We start from the raw sequence: 15,000 nt of genomic DNA, 5'->3' as shown, positions 1-15,000 counted from the left end.
CCTCTTTCCCTCCCCCTCCCTCCCTCCTCTCTCTCTCCCTCTCTCCCTCTCTCCTTCCCTCTCTCCTTCCCTCTCTCCCCTCCCTCCTCTCTCCCTCTCTCCTTCCCTCTCTCCCTCCTCCCTCCCTCTCTCCTTCCCTCCCTCCTTCCCTCTCTCCCCTCCCTCCTCTCTCCCTCTCTCCCTCCTCCCTCCCTCTCTCCTTCCCTCCCTCCTTCCCTCTCTCCTTCCCTCCTCCCTCTCTCCCCTCCCTCTCTCCCTCCCTCTCTCCTTCCCTCTCTCCCTCCTCCCTCCCTCTCTCCTTCCCTCTCTCCTTACCTTTTTCCCTCCCTCCTCTCGCTCTCCCTCTCTCCCTCTCTCCTTCCCTCTCCCCCCTCCCTCTCTCCTTCCCTCCTCCCTCTCTCCATCCCTCTCTCCTTCCCTCCACCCTCTCTCCTTCCCTCTCTCCCTCCCTCTCTCCTTCCCTCTCTCCCTCCTCCCTCCCTCTCTCCTTCCCTCCCTCTTTCCCTCCCCCTCCCTCCCTCCTCTCTCTCTCCCTCTCTCCCTCTCTCCTTCCCTCTCTCCTTCCCTCTCCTCCCTCCCTCTCTCCTTCCCTCCCTCCCTCTTTCCCTCCCCCTCCCTCCTCTCTCTCTCCCTCTCTCCCTCTCTCCTTCCCTCTCTCCCTCCCTCTCTCCCTCTCTCCTTCCCTCTCTCCCTCCTCCCTCCCTCTCTCCTTCTCTCCCTCTTTCCCTCCCCCTCCCTCCCTCCTCTCTCTCTCCCTCTCTCCCTCTCTCCTTCCCTCTCTCCTTCCCTCTCCTCCCTCCCTCTCTCCTTCCCTCTCTCCTTCCCTCCCTCCCTCTTTCCCTCCCCCTCCCTCCCTCCTCTCTCTCTCCCTCTCTCCTTCCCTCTCTCCTTCCCTCTCTCCCCTCCCTCTCTCCTTCCCTCTCTCCCTCCTCCATCCCTCTCTCCTTCCCTCCTCCCTCTCTCCTTCCCTCCCTCCTCTCCCCTCCCTCTCTCCTTGCTGGTCTCTGCAGGAGGTGTGGACAGGCGCAGGTTTGTGAGGCTCAGATCGATGTGTTTGAAATGCCAGGCTGCAGAGGAGCCGTGGCACCGGCCGGGCACAGACATTCGTTTGTGTTTTGAGGCTTTCATTCTCTGCACCGAGCGCCCGTCGTTATGGTCCAACAGTATCTCTGAGCCTTCCACACGGTCCCACTGTGCACAGATGCAGAGATGATCACAAACATGGCCCCAGAAGACCGCTGAGCGCTCACTGCAGCTTTGTGATCAGATGTTTAAGGATTCAGCTCACGATGCACGTTTAAAGATGTTTAAGAGCATTCACATAAGACACTGACATTTTAACTGTAGAGGTCTTGTAGCGGTCTCGTAGAGGTCTTGTAGAGGTCTTGTAAGAGGTTTTGTGTTGGTCTTGTTATAGGCCTCTTAGAGGTCTTGTTAGAGGTCATGTAGAGGTTGTGTAGAGGTCTTGTTAGAGGTCTCGTAGAGGTTGTGTAGAGGTCTTGTTCGAGGTCTTGTTCAAGGTCGTGTCGAGATTTTGTTAGAGGTCTCAGAGGTCTTGTAGAGGTCTTGTTAGCGGCCTTGTAGAGGTCTTGTTAGCGATCTTGTTACAGGTCTTGTAGAGGTCTTGTAGAGGTCTTGTTAGAGGTCTCGTAGAGGTGTTAGAGGTTATGTAGAGGTCTCGTAGAGGTTTCGTAGAGGTCTTGTTAGAGGTTTGTGGAGGTCTTGTAGCGGTCTCGTAGAAGTCTTGTAAGAGGTCTTGTAGTAGTCATGTTAGAGGTCTTGTTAGAGGTTTCGTCGAGGTCTTGTAGAGGTCTAAACTGGTGTTGTACACCATAAAACAAAATATTTTGCTGTTTGCTAAAGACAAATTGCTGCAGTTTTTCAGTTTTTCCCAGTGTGCACTTTTGAAGGAAATATCTGTGAAATATTAGACGTGTAGTTTCGTGTAGAGGGATTCTGTACAAAGTACTAAATGTATCACGTCTATAGGAGCGAGTCGTAATCCCTCATTCGTCCAGGGGCCCTCACGCAGCCCAGGGTCGGATAAAAAGATCAGTTCTCAGACTAGACCCACAGATTGAGCATTGAGTTTTTGGATAAAAGTCTAAACTCCAAGAATCCCTAACATTTCAGAACATGTTTGTAGATGTCTAAACGCAGCAGGTTTTGCACATAATATTTTGTTGTTTGCAAAGGAAGAACATGTAAACGCATTTTGATTTGCAATATTCTTAGTTCATTTTGACTTGACACGTTTGGCCATTTGCTGAAACACAACAGCTTTATACCGTGTCTAAAGTGACATAAATAAGTTGGATTGATACAGACACATATAAACAATTTTAATGAGCCTTCAACCAAGTTTCAGAGATCTCCCAGTTCTTATCTTGCTCAGAGTTGCATTTTGAGTGTTTCTGCCATTTAGCAATTCCACGGTATAAATATGTTATGGCCCCATAAACCTGTCCCAGATCAACGCTCTCAAGAAGCTCGACATGACTCACAAACAAACAAAGTATTTATATCACAATAATACCTCACTCAATAATCGATACCACAACAAACTATCTTAAAGTTCTCCATCTGACAGAAACATGTGAATATTACTGTATATATTTCTGATTTTATTCATGCTTTTCCTTTGTCAGTCTCAATTAGCCTTGATTTAGTCTCGGTTTATCTCTAGTAAAGCGCCCCCTACAGGTCGGACGACTCTTTGAACTAAAATGCAGATAAGATATATTCATTTAAACTTTTGCTTAAAATTATCAAGCCAATTTTTGAGGTTTATAATTTCACTTCCTGTTTGTAATTGATGACATCACACTAGGACATTACCGAGCAAACACTGGGCCAAAACTCATCTAATGTCATATCTGTTTTAATTTGACAAATAAAAATACATGAAAGCAACTTTATTTTGTTGAATTAATGTTTAAAGAGTCAAAAAAGTTGCTTTTTTTCCATAAATTCTGCATAAACTTTGACTGAAATGAGTGTCCCTGGTGTGATGTCACTTCCTGTCATTTTTTCCACAGATTTTTCAACGTTTTCTCCACAAATACCTACTCGACTGGTGTAAAACTATAATGTATAAGTACAACAGGTATAAACACACCAAATAAAGCCAAAATGAGAAAATAGTAAAAACCTGTCATAGGCACTTTAAGTTTTTATGAGTTTTAACAACACATCGACAAGGAACACATCATTTATTTAGTTTAAGTATTGAAAATAAACATCAAAAAGTATATTTCGATTTTTAAAAACGCCGTATACTTTCCGATATCGTTCAGCCCCGCCTCTAAACAACATCGTACGAGTCGTGCCTTTCCTACTGCAAACGCGGCACAGTTTTGCCTTGGCGTCTCTGCACATTTGTTCATAACGGTGACGGAGGACCCAAAGGTGCTCCCTCCTCTTCATCACGTCTCTCTAATGCGATGCTGATAAGAAAACGCAGAGCTGCTGTTTGTCTAAATCCCCCTCTTTCTCCCTCTTTCTCCCTCTTTCTCTCTCTTTCTTTCTCTTTCTCTCTGTCTCTCGCACAGATAATAATACGAGCCTCGGTATTTGAATGCAAATGGCTAAGTTCAGTTTGCTGTGACGCTGTGTGTGTTGTGTCCAGTCAATTAACCCCGTCCCCGTCCAAATTCACTCACTCCTTCTATCTTGTCCTCCCTCCTCGCCCTCGTCTCCTCGCCCTCGTCTCCGCCCTCGTCTCCTCGCCCTCGTCTCCTCCCTCGTCTCCCTCCCTCTCTCGCGGCCTCTTTCCGCCTCACTTTCTCCATCTCTTTCTCTCCTCCCTTTCTCCCCCCGTTTAACCGGAGCCGGCACTTTTCACCTGACTGTGCCGTTTCCATGGCAACAACAGCCAGGACCCTTTTTTTTTTCTTTTTTTCTTCTCTCTCTCTCTCTCTTTCTTCAGTGGACGACAAAATTAAATGTCACTTTGTTGCTGGGCGAGGGCTATTTTGCAAACAAACAAAAACCCATAAAATGCAGTAGATATGAAGTATTTTATTTGCACAAAAGGGACATTTGTCTTCTGTGTTTGATCCGTTCTTCAGTGGCGCTGGGTCGGGGGCAGTGGGCGACCCGGGGAACCATCTCTAAAAGTTCCTCTGTGATGAGGCACTCAATGCAGCTGGTGTCACTGGTAGAACATGCAAACTCAGAAACGCACAGAAAGCCTCACCTGTACCAAAACAGCTCCAGGAACTTTTCAAATCCTCTTGTTCATTCTTGCTATTTATATTGGGCACACTAAAGCTGTACTGAAAATATTTGTTTTAAATTAAATGTAATTAAATTTAATTGAATTTAATTATTCATTTATTTTTAATTTCATTTTTTTCATGTATTTTTTATTTTATTTTATTTATTTTATTTATTTTATTTATTTTATTTATTTTATTTATTTTATTTATTTTATTTATTTTATTTATTTTTATTTTTAATTTATTTTGTATTATTTTATTTGTTTCATTGTTTAATTATTTTTTAAAGTATATATTTATTTTGTTTAATTCAATTTTCATTTTATTCATTTTATTTTAACCTTTATTTTACCAGGCAAAACATTAGGAACAGATTCTTATTCACAAAGTTGTTTAACTGGAGAGCACCCAAGGGGACGGGAGAGGCAGTGACATTTTGCTTTAACTAAAATACACATCATTCATGTAAAAATGTCCTTTAGTTTACTTTTAACAGCAAAAAGAGAGTAAATCAAAGACTCCAGTTTTAGCAGATTCTGAGCTGAATTCCGATCATTAGCAGCAATAAATCAGAACTACATGAGGCCGCGAGAGGAACTGTCCTTGGGAACCTTTAGTCTGATGAGCTGTGAGTTCTGGGTGTTGTATCTGGAAGAAGAAGACTCTTGTTGCAGCAGCAGATGAAGCTCGACCGGAGTGAGACCATCGGGGTTTTAGATGAACATCAGCCAGAGCATGCTGGGACGAGACGGCGAGAGTCGACCAGACACTGATGTTTAACAAGGGCAAAATGTCATGGCGACGATACAGATCGATACAGCGCATGCTCATGGTGATACCTTCAACTCATGTGAAGTGATTATTAATTGCTGCTGTCCAGTGCATTAAGGTGGAAGCATCTGACCTGAACAAGTGAATTACTCATAAATCAATTGTGGTCTGATATCGAGGGCTCTGTGCACATGGAATCCCAACGCGTTTTATTATTTACTATGAAAAACATCAATAAAATGACCTTTTAAGACCCTTTTTGAGGGGAATGCTTCATGTAATGAGTATTGTGAGGTTACTGCTTCAGACTGTATTAAATGCATGAACTGTAATAGTTATCGCACTTTTGTTTGTGAAAGACAAGAGCAGAACAGCAAAAGGAAATAAATACATTAAACTAAAACATTAAACATAAAACATTAAGCTAAAATTACCACGTTTATGACTTTGGAATTGATCTAAAACTTCAATCAAACAGCACCAGACCAACAATCAACTTCACAAAGATGTATGACTAATTGCTCAGATCTACGCACAGATTAAGGCCTGAGTCGTTTCTAACTCCTGTGCCTTTGGTGTGGTTTGCCCTCCAGAGTCGGTGAGGTCCGTCCCCGTGTCCGGCCTGAACGGCGGCTCCCTCAGCGGCTCGGTCTCCTCCAGCCTGAGCGGGCAGCAGCTGACCTCCTCCATCCCCTCGCCGACCTCCTCCAAATCCTGGCGCAGCAAGTCCATGAACCTCAAGCACAGCGCCACGTCGTCCATGCTGGCCAGCCCCACGCACTCGCCCACCCAGGAGAGCGGGCACCAGGCGGGCGCGGGCTCGGGCGCAGTGCCGCCGCAGAGGTCCATGCTGGAGAAGTTCAGGCTCATCAACCCCAGGGCGGGCTCCAGAGTCTCCCCGTCCGTGGTGGAGATGGCGCTGCAGGAGGAGGACGATATGTCGGAGTACGGCGACGAGGGCGTCACGGCAACCAGGTACGGGGCGTGGTGTTGGGTGAGGCGGCTCGTTACGGGGCGTTGCTCATTGCATCATCATGAGAGGGTTGAACATTCAGAAAAGGTGTGTGGCCTTTGTTGCACTGCATGTTGAATTCAGATCGTCCAACGCAGCCGATGCACGATAAGCGAGCTTTGCCGATATTTCTGGGCCGATTTGAATATTTTACTCAAATTATATGATCTAAAATGTCCAAAAAAAGCTCTATTTTACTGCAAATCCATAAGAGAGTTGTAAAGTCACATTTGGTGCAGTGCCTTATTCGCACCAAAGAGTTCCAAAAAGGCAAAATGGCTTTCATTTAGTCTGTTTTTCAGCCAAACTAACTTATTGGCTCATGTTTATTTAAGATATTTAAGGTCCATAGCAAAGTGTAAATATCTGTCCTTTTTAATTCAAGAACCTAAACTAGCATATATATTGTTCCAAATACAGACACAAAGACAAGGAGAAGAATACAGTGGTTGAACGGCCCTAGTTCTAGGAAGATGCGGGTTGAATGCTAATGTGTAGCTAGCGTCGTCGCGCTGTATTTTTACATCTACAGAACAATGTAGGCGCAAGACTATGTCACCAACGTCTAAAATAACACAATTGTGACTCGACTTGAATCAATTGTGCTTAAAATTGACATAATTTGCCAGGAAACTAATTCAAATTCGAATTTGAAAAAGTTGAAAAAGTTTCGTGATGAATCGTCAGTTTCTCACGCCCACTCGATGATACTTCTACATTTATGCCACTGTACTGATTATGCGTCTTTTTTAATTGCTTTCTCACGTTTTTATCGCTCAAACACAAACCTGAACACCACATTCTTACCTTGAGTCTCTTTGCTTGTTTCATGTCATGTGGTGGCAAAGTGCACCCTAAAAAGTCTCCTGTGTCCAGAGTTATAACAAATGACAACTTTGCATTATTGTGACATTTTTTGCGTTTGCTGACATCACTAATTGATAAATAGTAGTTTATTTTAACCTTATCTTTTCCTCTCACAGCACTGCTCCAGCCAAGCAGCCCCCACCCAAGACCCAAACGTCCTCCATCGCCGCCTCCGGCAAAACGTCCTCCACGTCGTACTCCAAGTCGAGTAAAACCGCAGCTTCCTCCAAGGACAAGGAGGACAAGGGCAAGTCCGGGAAAACCTCGAAGGAATCCTCATCGTCCCCCAAAGACGACAACGCCTCGGAAACCTCCAAAAAGAACTCCAAAATCGGCAGCTTCATCCCCAAAGGCGGCAAATCGTCATCAGCAAAGAAAGAAACCAGCACTTCCACGACGCCTTCCACCGGCATCCCCAAACCGGGACTCAAAGGGCCCTCGGCCGCCTCCAGCAAGTCGCAAACCCAAGCCTTAAACAGTAGCGGGAACCTGCGCGGTGCGGACGGGGAACGGGCCAAGCTGAGCAAAGCGGGCCAGAGCGGGAGCTTCTACATCCAGAGGTCCTCCACGGGCGGGTCGGAGGGGAAGAGGACCAGCCTGACCTCGTCCACCAGCACCTCGGCGCTGTCCGGGTGCGGGACGGGAGGAGGGCTAGGGTCGGGAGGAGGGGCGGGTCAAGGGGGCAACGGGGTGGTCCAACTGCCCCAGCAGCAGCAGCACAACCATCCCAACACGGCCACGGTGGCTCCGTTCATGTACAGGTAAGAAAGTACAGCTACTTAGACTCAATCGTATCCACGTTGTCCATTTTGTCCTCCATAGGTTAGTCTGTGTTTGTCTGTGTTAGTCTGTGTTTGTCTGTGTTTGTCTGTGTTTGTCTGTGTTTGTCTGTGTTTGTCTGTGTTTGTCTGTGTTTGTCTGTGTTTGTCTGTGTTGGTCTGTGTTGGTCTGTGTTTGTCTGTGTTTGTCTGTGTTTGTCTGTGTTGGTCTGTGTTTGTCTGTGTGTTGAACTACAATGACGTGGCCGTATTTCAGAGTTGGTTTTACCCAGTTCAAGCCTGATATCCACTGCACAGTTTTGTTTTTTGTCCTAAAAGATGTTTGGATGTTACAGCTCCAGGCGCTGTTGGGTGAGGTCACTGTTGTGGTTAGCAGAGGCTAGCGCTTCATGCTAGCATTTGTGCGTTTGTAAAAGTGAGTAAATGACAAAGAAACGATGGACATTTTTGCGGCCGAGCTCCTCTGCGGTTGCTTTTGGCGCCGGTGCTCTACGGTTGGCAGAGATTGATCGTAGACACGGCGGGAGGCGGGGCTCAAGGCCAAGGCCCGCCGCCCACCGCACGCTGCACGCCGCGCGGCGCCTCAGGTCGTCTAACGCGCCTCGAGCGTCGTGTGTGGCGCTGCAAGGCTGAAACGCACTGAAATAGACTCATTTAGATTGATTTTGTTGTCGCTTTGTTGTTGTTTTAAGGTGTGTTTAAGCTGTTCCAACATATTTTTGCTTGTTTTATCGTTGCCAGGTCAGGTATGGCGTGGTGCGACATTCAACTTATCTAGCGTTTGTTTTCCACAGCTACCGATGTTTTCAGTGCTTAAAAAACCCTTGAAATATAGATCTTATGTCTTTTATCGCACCCAGATTCTTGTGTAACCTTCATGTGGGTGTTTGAAAGGTGCTGCTGAACATTTGCACCGTCAGGCTCTGTAAATGCTACGCCAACAGTAAATAAATAGATACATTATACAGTAGGTACATTATGTGTTGGCAGTTCCACCGTCAAGAAAAATGCCGTGTTATAAGAAGATGTATTTTTGTTCAGTGCCACTTTGGGGACGAATACGCATTTAGTTCCAGTTTAATTCTGCCGAGAACATTTTACAACTGATTTAGTCTTGAAATTTAGTCTAGAAGAATACTATGTATTTAGTACGACAATACTGAATATATCTGCATAACAATATATTTTGTAACGTGTTCCGTCACTTGGTCCAATCAGAGTACTGTATTCTGAATACTCAGAATACTTTCACATGGAGTTGCTTTGTATTATAGTGTGAAAATGTGACATAAGATTAAAATGCAGCTTTTTGTTCATGTTTCATCGCTTGTTCTGCATTTATTGATATGACAAGAGAATGATTATCACAAAGTAAAGGAGTAAATGCACATGCACTCACTATAAGAGCTGTGCCTAAATATTGTGCTCAAATATCACGAGTACAATATGCTGAATACCTCCAAAATAACGTGTGAATGAAGCGGAATACAGTTACTATAAATAAGTATTCTGAATATGTATTTCCGGTGCTTGTATTCTGTTACTAAATCAATAAAGTAGTAGTAGTAGTTATAGTCCTGCTTTTGCCCTACTTAGTCTAGCCCTGTTTTAGAACTGGTTTACCTCCAGTTTTTGACAGTTGTGGTTTAGTCTTACTTACTGCGTGACTAAAGCACATGACCATTTAAAGGTGCAGAATGTAAGTTTGTGCTGTGGCAAGAAAGAAGGAAAGACAGCACGTCCGGAACGCCCTCTTGGGCTTTCAACAAAGATAAAAGAGTCAAAAAGCAGAGCAAAAAGGAAACGGAAACGAGGAGAAATTGTGTCTGGTCCGTCTGAAAAACGGAACTAAACTGAAGCGGTCAACACGTGATGACGGGTGCAAGGAAACTCCTTCATCCCAAGGACAAGATGCACACAAAAAAACAAAGTATTCTCGCACTGAGTGTTGGATTGGAGAGACACAAAGGCTGTAGACACTCGTATTCTGGTTTACAATCAGCTGTGCGTTTTCATCCAAACGCCACAAAAGCGAGATAAAAAGTGTAAACCGGGAGAAGGGATGGTTTAAAAGAAGAGTGAAGGAGGCGATTTATGTTAAAGAAAACCCGTCTTTCAAAGGGAATGTCTGAGATACAACCTCCCCTCCAGCTACAATAGCCTCATAAAACCACGGCATGAGACTTAAAGGTGTAATGGACGATTTTTTGGCCCAAATCTGAGTGTCCTCTGAGTGTCCTCGTGGCGTGGACTGCCGATTAGTCCTGCCACGTGTCAATCATAAAACGCACCTACTGCTCACCTGCAGAGCCTGGTTCACCTGCAGAGCCTGGTTCACCTGCAGAGCCTGGTTCACCTGCAGAGCCTGGTTCACCTGCAGAGCCTGGTTCACATGCAGAGCCTGGTTCACCTGCAGAGCCTGGTTCACCTGCAGAGCCTCGTTCACCTGCAGAGCCTGGTTCACATGCAGCCTCGTGCGGCTCGTCCCCTGAGAGCAGCACGTTTCCCTGTACCTAAGCGCATTGATCTATCATAATATAGTTCCCTCAGTGTATGGGACAAAATGAAGACAGAGAAAGACAGTTCGAGCTGACGCAGAAGAAGACGGAAATCCACAGGAGACGAGAGATGCGATGTGATCCGTCGCGCTGATAAATAAACACTTCTCAAATAGCTGAAAAATCGTCCATAACGCCTTTAAAGAAGAAAAATCAACTTCTAGAATCGCATTATAATGTTTTACTCACTCACAGTTACATTTAGTTGTATTTGAATCATGCGTATTTGAGTGATTCTCCCGCAGATACGCGCCCACTGCCTTTTCGTACTTTGTTATATTCTTCAAACGGTGACAGGCGTAGGCAGCGTTTCGTAGCATTTTGGCACAAATTTAAACAGATCTACCGCTCGCTATCGAGAACCGTGGCTCTCGAAAGGGCGACGTCTTTTTTTTTAGGTCGTTTTAGATCAATATTACAATTTAAGAACGTAATGAGTCACAGTTTTCATAGAGTTGAACTACTACGAACAGCAGAGAAAAGCACAATAGCGACGCAGACTGTAAGAGTCAAACTGTCACGACTTGTAAACGAGGGCGGGGCAAGTTTCAGTTGAACCTCCCCCTTTGGGCAGGATCCAATCAGAGCTCAGGAGAGGAGTTTAAAAGTTTGCTGCTCAAACGATGTGCCTCAGATTGAAAATGAAGTCGAAACAGTGTCCAAATGACAAACTCCGGACACTTTTACCTCAGCGCACCTTCAAACCTCCGAACACGTCGCTTCTTGCTTCCGTTTCCCGCCGTTTAAACGTACTGCGCCGTTAATACCGTGAGTGCATTCGCTCCGGCAGTCCTGCAGCTCCAAATACGTCCCGCAAAATACACCAAACGATACAGGAAACACGATTTGGGGGAGTTTATTCTGGTTCTCCTTCTCGGCATTCGTCACAGGCGCGGCGAGGACACGAGTCTAATCCTGCCGGGACGACTCTCTTTTTTTATTTATTTTGCTTCCCGTCTGATCTGCCAAACTCTGCGTGAAGCCTTTGTGCGGCGAGAGAAAGAGAGCGATGAATCCGGGCTCTGAGCGGCGCTCGATCCCGGGCCGCGCTCGGCTGAACGCACCGTCAGCAGGGCCTCGCTCGCAGCCGTCTCCGCTGAGGTTAAGCACGACTTTAATCCGTTGTGTTTACGCCGTTCAAATGCAGCGGCGGTGCGCTCTTCTGCACAGACGGGACGGGGTTTTTACAATGACGCGGCGTAAAGACTCGAAAGCATTGACGGGATCAGTGAAATGTTAGATAATGTGCTCATAATCGATCTAAATCTAAAATGGATTAAATGTGAGTTTTTATTGTTAACATGCGTCACGCATGTTATGGCATCACGTTTCGTAGTCTATCCTAAGTGTATAATTGATAATAATAATAAGGGTTGTGCAACACCCTTAACATAATAGTTAAGAAATATCACCCAGACCTTGGACCCCCTCGCCAACCCGGAAATGCAGATGGCTTGGTTTGATATTCGCCCCCACCCTTGCGAAGAGCCATCTGGCTCCCCCGCCCAACCCGTGACGTAGTCTCAGAGAGCGTGTGTGCCCCGCCCAACCCGTGACGTAGTCTCAGAGAGCGTGTGTGCCCCGCCCACCCGTGACGTAGTCTCAGAGAGCGTGTGTGCCCCGCCCAACCCGTGACGTAGTCTCAGAGAGCGTGTGTGCCCCGCCCACCCGTGACGTAGTCTCAGAGCGCGTGTGAGCCGGCCCCACAGCTGTGTGCTGTAAAGCTCCGCGGTGCGCCGCTCCGCGCGAGTGAGTGAGAAAGAGTCTATTTTGAGGCTAAATAAAACTGGTGTTACTTCTAAAGCGTGCGCAGAACAGATATATATATATATATATATATATATATATATATATATATATATATATATATAAGTCTTTATGTCCATCGCGCTCTTATTTCCTGGTTTTTCGGTATCGGATTGAACTTTTCTCCATTTTCAACGGCCAAATAAACCTTCACCATTGTGATAAAAGTAAAGAGTGCGATATCATTAATGTTTTGGGTCTCTTTGAGCCGTGTTTCCTCGTAAATCGAAGCAGAAAAACTCCGGAGCTTGTAGGGAGACACGGGAGTCTGGAGCAGCGCGGAGCCGGGGGGAAGGAGGCGGGAGGCGGCAGGCGGGAGGGTGAGGGGGGTGGAGAGGGGGGAGGGGGAGGGGGGATGGTGACGCGTGCCTGTGGGTATGACGCGGTCTTGCCCCACCGCCCGTCAGTTTGGAGATTGGAGGAAAGGAGATAGTCTGTAATATAGCTAAACACTGCGGGAATCAATCAAAAAAACACTCTGGGTACATATATGAAGCACAAATAGTAATGTGTAAGAAGGTTAAAAGCTCTGAAAAGTCGATTTTGCATGTTATGGGACCTTTAAAGTGCAGATGACAGGTTTTTACGATTATTGAATTTTTACTTTATTTGGTGAATTTATACCTGTTGTAAATATAAATGATAGTTTGACACCGATCGAGCAGGTATTTGTGCAGAAAACGTTTAAAAATCTGTAGAACATGACAGGAAGTGACATCATACCAGGGACATTCCAGTCTAAGTTTATGCAGAATTTACACAAAAAAACAACTTTTTTTACTCTAGAGTAAACATTAATTCAACAAAATAAAGTCACTCTCATTTTTTTTATTTGTCAAATTAAAAACAATAGTGACATTAGATGTGTTTTGACCCAGTGTTTGCTGGGTAATGTCCTCGCGTGATGACACCAATTACAAACAGGAAGTGACATTATAAACCTAAAAAAATGCTATTCTGGGACAATTTGTTATAATATTTTTTAGCCACATTCAAAATATATGAATCTTAAGTGCATTTTAGTTCAGTGAGTCGTCTGACCTGTAGGGGGCGCTTTAAACGTTATTGTCATTGCATATATATATATATATATATATATATATATATATATATATATAGATGAATACATAAACACACACATGATCAACTAATACTGACAAAAATATATATGTAGATTAATAGTTATCTGGATTATACAATCTCAAACACATGAAAAGCCATTTTTAAATCAAACAATCAGATTTTCATCAATAATTTGTACATATTCTCCATCTAAAAGCCCAGTCATGATATTTTATACCATTATTTAATTGATAAAACCTTAAAGTGCAATAGAAATAATAATGAAAAACTGTTTGACTGGTCAGCCAATCAAAAAAAACAATTAGAATAATCGTAAGTTGCAGCCCTAATACAAACAAGCAAACATAATAATACACACACACACTGTACACACACAGATTAATGTCATCCAGATGAATAAATACATAAATGAAATATAACGTAATAATATTAATGTACTCCTATATTTAATACATTCTGCATACTTATTTTTTGTTTTAATTTGAAGTGAAGTGTGAGAAAGTGCTCTTGGCGTCTGATTATTGGCTTCATTAACTTCCTTAAATGTTGGTCTTCCTCCAGGACATAACTTCTGTGCATAATTGGCCTCGCGCTGCAGAAAACCTCGTCCAAATGTGTCGCGGTTTCAGTCGTCCGGTCCAGCGCTGGCAAAAGTCGCCCGTCGTTGGCGTCGCCGCTCGCGTCCCGTCACGCCAACTTTTACTTTTACACAATCTGGTCCTCGTGGAGACGGTCTGGAGCTATTTGTGATTTTATTTTCGATTAGGGATTAGCGCCGCGCAGACGATCACATGTGATTACGGTTATGGCGTCAATCAAATCCCAAATGGTGCGTTCAAAAAGAAAAGGTTCTGAATGGATGAATAAATCGCCCCTCGAATGAAGAATATTAAAGCTTCATTGAGTCATGACCAAAACTGTCGTGATCGGGGCGGCGACAGAGAGGAGTATCCCAATAACGATATTCGGACGATATTATGTCAACTCAACGGAAATGTGTCTTTAACGCATTAGTGGAGGTTTAATTATCAGACAAATGTGAAATGTCAGTCAAATGAATCTCAAAAGTGCAGAATAATCCTCTTTTGATGTCAGAGCTCAGTCCAGACGATACAACTGAATCTTCTTCTACAACAGAACTCTTCTGGACGAATGAGGGATTACACCCACATCAGTCAAATACACATTTTGGTCGACCTGTTTGGTCCTGTTTCGGTCCTGTATTTTCCTGTTGAGTCCTGTTTGGACCTGTTAAGTCGTGTTTTGGTCCTGTTTGGTCCTGTTTGGTCTTGTTTGGTCCTGTTTCATCTTGTTTGTTCCTGTTTTGGTCCTGTTGGGTCATGTTTGGTCCTGTTTTGGTCCTGTTGGGTCATGTTTGGTCCTGTTTTGGTCCTGTTTCGGTCCTGTATAGTCCTGTTGTGTCCTGTTGGGTCTTGTTTGGTCCTGTTGGGTCATGTTTGGTCCTGTTTTGGTCCTGTTGGGTCATGTTTGGTCCTGTTTTGGTCCTGTTTCGGTCCTGTATAGTCCTGTTGTGTCCTGTTGGGTCTTGTTTGGTCCTGTTTGGTCCTGTTTTGGTCTTGTTGGGTCGTGTTTTGGCCCTGTTTTGGTCCTGCATGGTCCTGTTTGGTCTTATTTTGGTCCTTTTGGGTCCTGTTTTGGTCCTGTTGGGTCCTGTTTGGTCCTGTTTTGGTCCTGTTTTGGTCCTGTTTGGTCCTGTTGGGTCTTGTTTGGTCTTGTTTGGTCCTGTTGGGTCTTGTTTGGACCTGGTTTAGCCTTGATGTTGGATTGATCCTCCTCTGGTTCAGTTCTGGTCTTGTCCAGGTTTAGCTCTGGTTTAGTTCCGGTTGACATGTGCTGTGCAGTGTGAACGCAGATTTAGACCTGGTTTACTTTAGCTTTACGAT

General features: G+C 44.8%; 1 protein-coding gene across 2 annotated transcripts in view; it reads left to right on the top strand.

Annotated features, from left to right (window-relative positions):
* Positions 1–15,000, top strand: part of nav3 (neuron navigator 3) — a 339,677-nt gene that overhangs the window by 173,695 nt on the left and 150,982 nt on the right. For both annotated transcript variants that reach the window (XM_072453275.1, XM_072453276.1), the window contains exons 8-9: positions 5,585–5,966; positions 6,987–7,631. In XM_072453275.1, coding sequence (XP_072309376.1) covers positions 5,585–5,966; positions 6,987–7,631 — 1,027 coding nt within the window. The remainder of the gene's footprint in view (positions 1–5,584; positions 5,967–6,986; positions 7,632–15,000) is intronic.

The sequence above is a fragment of the Eucyclogobius newberryi genome, unplaced genomic scaffold (genome assembly GCF_026437365.1).
Source record: "Eucyclogobius newberryi isolate DKJ021-1_F unplaced genomic scaffold, fEucNew1.0.hap1 SCAF_2, whole genome shotgun sequence".
Lineage (NCBI taxonomy): Eukaryota > Metazoa > Chordata > Actinopteri > Gobiiformes > Gobiidae > Eucyclogobius > Eucyclogobius newberryi.
Note: the sequence above shows the minus strand (reverse complement) of the source record. Positions and strands in the feature narration are given on the sequence as shown.